Genomic DNA, 6,000 nt, shown 5'->3' on the forward strand with positions numbered 1-6,000 from the left:
GCACAAAATCCCTCACATAATAGTCTTCTATGGGGCAAAGTTCATGACAGATATCTCTTGAGCTCTAAGTCATGATTGTGCACAAGTAGTGACGTTCTTCATGTAGTTCTGTACTATACTATAAATTATGATGGTGCTGAGGGGGCATCCTCACCAAGTGCTATGGAGAGAGAGATCATTGTTTGCCATCCATACCTAGTGTGTGGAAAAGCAAGCAATGGGTGTAGCTGTGTTTAGTGTCTGCAGGGCTAAGGAGAGGCCAGCTTTGCTTGTTCCACATATGTAGGTTCATTTTTCCACTTTTTGCCCAGCCTGGTTTATGACATCTGTGCAGTGTTTTACTCTGTTGAACAATGCATTGTGCATTTTCCTCTATTGTGCATGTGAAGCGTGGAGCAAAGAGGTCACATGCACAGCTAAAAAAAAAATTAGACTTGTGCACGGTGGAAAAATTCGTTTTGGATGGATTCGGATATTTTAGAATTTCGGGTTCGGATCAATTCGAATTCGGAAAAATTTGAATTAATTCGTTTTGGATTAGTTTTGGATTAATTCGGATTCGAATAAATTCGTCTAAATTCGGTTCGGTTCGGAAATTCGGAATTTCAGTATGTGATAGGTGGGATGTGCTGTGTATAGTATTATGTACTGTATATTAGGTGTAACCCATAGCAGAGTGATATAACCTAATATACTGTACAATACTAGTGTAATTCATGTAATTCATGGCCATCCGAATGTAACAAATAAATCTGAACTAATTCGGATTTATTCAGTAGATTCGGTACTAATGTAATTCGGAAACTCGAATCGATCCGAATCTCTGAATTTAACAAATTCGTCCGAATTTCGATTCGGAACGATTCGAACCGCACATGTCTAAAAAAAATCTTTTTTTTCTTTTTTATAAAAAGGTTGAGCAAAGAGTGGCAGTTTTGCCTAATAATCAAAGACTGTATGTGAAATCTGTGATAACTCAAAAATACAGTGATAAGGAGCCAACACAAGGTAACAAACAAACAGAATTCATTAACTAATTTATTAATTAATTAACACGATGAATGTATATTATTTTAAAAAACATGTTTTAATTGTTGTTTGGTAATTATTTTGTTTACAAGTTTCTGTATCTTTCAGTTTCAATAGATGTTAAATACATTTTAAAATGAACAATCCCCCTTTTGTTATATATTTTATATAACATGTCAAAGGTTAATTTCACAACATTTTTACACCCCAAATGGATTCAGATGTGAAAATTAAAATATTTTGCCAACACTTCTTCTTGTGCTTCATTTCTGTGAGGACAACGTACCACTACAACAATGTTGCATGTGCAGCAGCATCACAGGCACAACACGATAGGGCGCTTAGGGCAAAAGAAAGGGATTAACTCTTTATGTGACACAGAGGGTTTTAACATGACATGCCTCCCCGATTGTTATAGATAGGGCGGTATCTATGTCAGAAAAATACCTGTGACCATAGTAACAATAACATGCTATCATCAGGGCAGTATCATCATTGTGGTATTATTATGGACAAGAAGCATAAAAACATGAAATTTATTGTCATCCAGATTCCAAACCTTCCCTTTCCCTGCTGCAATTCCTCATCAGTTAGATCACAAATAAGCAATACAAGCATTCCCTCTACTTATGTTCTACTCAATAATGTCTCTGCTCCACCTTATAAAGTTACAGAACTACTTCAGAGCTAAATTCATACAGATTATAGTCCTCCACCCCTGCAATATTTTGTTTGAGGGCTAGTTTCTTCTATGCTTTAATATCTTAGAGATAATATATAGAGAGAAATATGACAATATAAAAAAATGTTCAATTGAATTACCCCTTTTTCATGTCTACATGTCTTACAAGGTAAGTGAAAACCAAGTTGCTGTACTGGCAAGAAACTAGAGACTAACACAGATGAAAAGACCGTTGTCCAGAACTGAATCAGAAAGGCACTGTGTTACCCATGCACCAGATGTATTTATGTGCATCCCCACTTCATAGTGCAGTTCCTGCAGCTGTGCAGCTCCCCAACATTGTGGGCTCAATTTATCATGCTCGTAAATATTCGCCCCTGTCCACCCAGCTTCTCCTCCTTACCATTGCACACAAGCAATCCTGTGTGTTCGTATGCAATCATGCCCCTTGAGGAAGCAGTACTAATATACCGCAAAACGCGTCCGAATTGTTTTTAATATTAATTTCACATTTTTATTGAATAACATGAGTGTCAAGGGGTTTTATTCACAGTGGTTTTTAGACTGAGTGTGGTTTTTTACACCGGACACTGTATAGTGTGTGTGATAGAAACCTGAAGAATCTAAGGCATTTGTGAACCGTGGTGAGCCAGCTGGGTAGCTTCTAATTCTAAAAGAATACAAAAAAGAAATATTGTGCAATAAAAGTACTGAGGCTCTTTAAAAAAATGAGAATTTAGAGACTCTCAAAAAAATGACTAATGGAATGTAAAAGTAGTTTTAAAAAGTGCCAGTCTATTATGGACTTAAAAGGATACAAATCCTTAATAAATAGGCTAAAACAGTACACAGCAGACTGCTACAGAAATATAATATATATGTTATATATATTTAAAGTGTAGTATCACACAAACATACAATTAAACTAGTATGTTGTACATGCTCAAAGCCATACAATTAAAGTGATATATATATATAGTATTAAGTCTAACATCAATACAGAATCAAGGAATACTTAAAGGTATAGAAAGGCCAAAGTTTAAATGTATATGTGTGCATTTACATTTTAAAATAGAAGCAATTTTATACGTCCATTAGCAAAAATGCTTCTAGTAAAAGTTATTATTACTGTTTTTCAGTGGCATACACACATAGAGGCCTATTTATCATAGGTCTTGCAGATCTGATCCGACAGTGCGATCAGGTCCGCCAGACCTCGCTGAATACGGAGAGCAATACGCTCTCCGTATTCAGCATTGCACCAGCAGCTCACAAGAGCTGCTGTTGCAACGCCGCCCCCTGCAGACTCGCGGCCAATCGCCAATCGCCCACCAGCAGGGGGGTGTCAATCAACCCGATCGTACTCGTTGAATTCCGGCGATTCCTGTCCGCCTCATCAGAGCAGGCGGACAGTGTTATGGAGCAGCGGTCTTTAGACCGCTGCTACATAACTGCTGTTTCTGGCGAGCCTACAGGCTCGCCAGAAACACGGGGCGTCAAGCTCCATTCGGAGCTTGATAGATAGGCCCCATAGGCTGTGAGGGCCCTGTTCACAATCATTCAAACACCACACCTGATCAGAGAGTCAGCGGTGGCTTATATGACACAAATTAAGCCTTGAGTGATGCAATACAGACCACAGCCAGCTCTCTGAGCAGGTATGGTGTTTGCAAACTGAACCTCTAGTCACACGTAGCATATGTGTGTATGCCATTGAAATTTTAACTAGAAGCATTTTTGCTCATGGAAGTATATTGCAAAAATACATCGATTTAAAACTGAAATTCATTCATGCACATTTCAATTTTCCCCTTTCTGTCCCTTCAAACAGTTGGGATAGACATGCCTAAAAGAACGTTCTCATAGTGTAGCAGTTACATAATGCCCCAGAGGAAGCACTAACAAAATGAGAGAAGTACTGTAATATATCCAGTCTTCCCACGCCAGTCTTTAAAACTATAATGAATGTAGAGTTGCCTTGCTATCATTGTCTCAGAAAGGAGCAGTAGCGACCTATTCATACATATTTCTATAATTGTTCTAGTATAAAGTTCATGTAATCAGGGGCGGAACTACCATTTGTGCAGTTGCCCTAGGGCCCAAGTGCTGGGGGGGGGGGCATAGCAGCCAGTCTATACATAAGCATGTGCAGAATTTATACAATCCTAATGCAGGGGAGTCTTTTATTAGTGCAGTTTGTAGGTCTATCTATATAATCATTATACAGAGCAGCATGTATATTATTAATGTTGCTGACTACTGAGTTACCTTGGAGGGGCATTTTTTTTCAACAGGGCCCTTTGTTGAACATGGAATATTCTATATAATTGACAATATCCATGAGGCTTTACAAAACAATGATATGCCAAATGGAACAAGTTTATACAACAAACATATGGAACCCAGACCCACAAAAACGTATAATGGGAATTATTAGAAAATGACACTTAGAAAAACAAATTAATATTAATACATGCATACATATAATCTGTAGCACTGGACAACTTGTTAACAAAACAAAAAAAAATTACAACTGCAAGTATTCAAGTCAGTATTTATGATATTCATCAGATATAATTTCAACAAAAAACACAACAGACAAATGCTTTGACAGAAGGCACTAAATAAACTAGTATCTAGTTATTTCTCACCAAAACAGATATTGAAGTTGAGGTTTAGAAATATTTTTAATGATTTCCTACAGAAAATCACCATTAATATCTATGGAAAGTTTTGTAGATGAATCTTTTGATACGTTTTTGTAAAAGCTTGTGATTGACCCCATATTTACAAAATATAAATTGCTTATAACTTAAGAACTATATCATAAAACTGTCAATATGTCTTATTCAAGTAGTTTGTTATAAAAGCATGCATCATAAAAGCATGCAGAATTAGTGAAAGGCAATACCTTGTATAGCCTGAAGGCACTTACTGAATTCCAGTAAAAATGTCTGTATTATCTTTGTAACTAACTACTGAAATGTAAATGTACTTGTTCTACGCAACTGTCTCCCAAAGCAGACGCAATTCTAGATGATATAATTTGGGGTAGAATATGTTGACCATAAGGCTAAATATCAGGGGTGCAGCAGGTACTAGTGTGGGGTGGTAAAATCTTGTTAAATTGCCCTTCATCTTCCTTTAAGTCTTTTCTTGCCAACTGTAGATCACTGGACATGTGAGATTTGGGGTTTTGGCAGCATCCTCAGCAACACAGCTCAAATAACAACACAAATGTCAATATCATAGCAGCAGGGTTCTTTATGTGTTAGCTATGGACTGGAAGAAATATAGCTTATAGATGTGTATGGGACAATCTGAAGCGATGAACATAACTGAAGACAGAACAAGTATTGATACTGATGGCAAAACTGTCAAAAGAAGTAACTACTATTAGAGAATGTGGATTATATCCCAATATATTAAAGGGATATTGTAAAATGCTATACTTTTAGAGCATTTTATTTTTAAACAAATCATTTTTATTAACCGCTGCAAAAGGAATATAAATATTTTGGCAAATGATGTACCCTTGTGCCACTCCAGATAAGGATGAACAAATGAGAAGCAGGCATATATGTGTATGCTCCCATCACTGCACATCTTTGTTTGTGTGTTTAACCATTTTCAAAGAGTTAACATAAGCAAATTTGTTTAAAAATAAAAATCTTTAACAAAAAAAGATCATTTTATTATTGCACAACCCTTTAACAATGATCCCAGTGCATAAAAGATCATATTAGCTCAGCATTTCTTCAAGTCATATCAGTTCAGAATAGTGTCCAAAAACTGATTACTAAAGACTGCCCATCATTTCCCATAAATCCAAATGCCCAATAAATGAGATAACTTACCAATTCTGGTAGTATAAATGCATATGGTAAACATCTGAAAACACCCAATCCGTGAGGGATATCTGGAACCTCACAGCTTCCAGGCATCTGAATTCCTTGGGACCCCATTTTATCTCACTGAACTCTGCTTCTCTCTCTGGTTTTTAGCCTGCAGCTCCTCAACACCTGTCTGTTCTATGTACAAAAAGTAGCAATCAGTTAAGTTTAAAACATTATTCACATAGACACACCTACAAAGACGTAGTTTGAAAAACCTGTTTTTACTCTGGCAGGCCCTTCAAGATAAAACATGGGCAAGGTGATCCACATCTGTACAGTCAGGGTGAAAAGAATTATGACACACACACTTACTATATTGAACAATACTTTATTTCTTAATGCAACTTCTATCAAACATATTTTAGGAATGAGTGTGAGAGAATACCTTAGTGT

General features: G+C 36.6%; 1 protein-coding gene across 1 annotated transcript in view; it reads right to left on the bottom strand.

Annotated features, from left to right (window-relative positions):
• MALL (mal, T cell differentiation protein like) overlaps positions 1–5,749 on the bottom strand; it is a 28,917-nt gene extending 23,168 nt beyond the window's left edge. The window contains exon 1 of the mRNA XM_053709291.1: positions 5,569–5,749. Coding sequence (XP_053565266.1) covers positions 5,569–5,676 — 108 coding nt within the window. The 5' untranslated portion in view covers positions 5,677–5,749. The remainder of the gene's footprint in view (positions 1–5,568) is intronic.
• Positions 5,750–6,000: the final 251 nt, after the last annotated feature.

This window comes from Bombina bombina, chromosome 4 (assembly GCF_027579735.1).
Source record: "Bombina bombina isolate aBomBom1 chromosome 4, aBomBom1.pri, whole genome shotgun sequence".
NCBI lineage: Eukaryota > Metazoa > Chordata > Amphibia > Anura > Bombinatoridae > Bombina > Bombina bombina.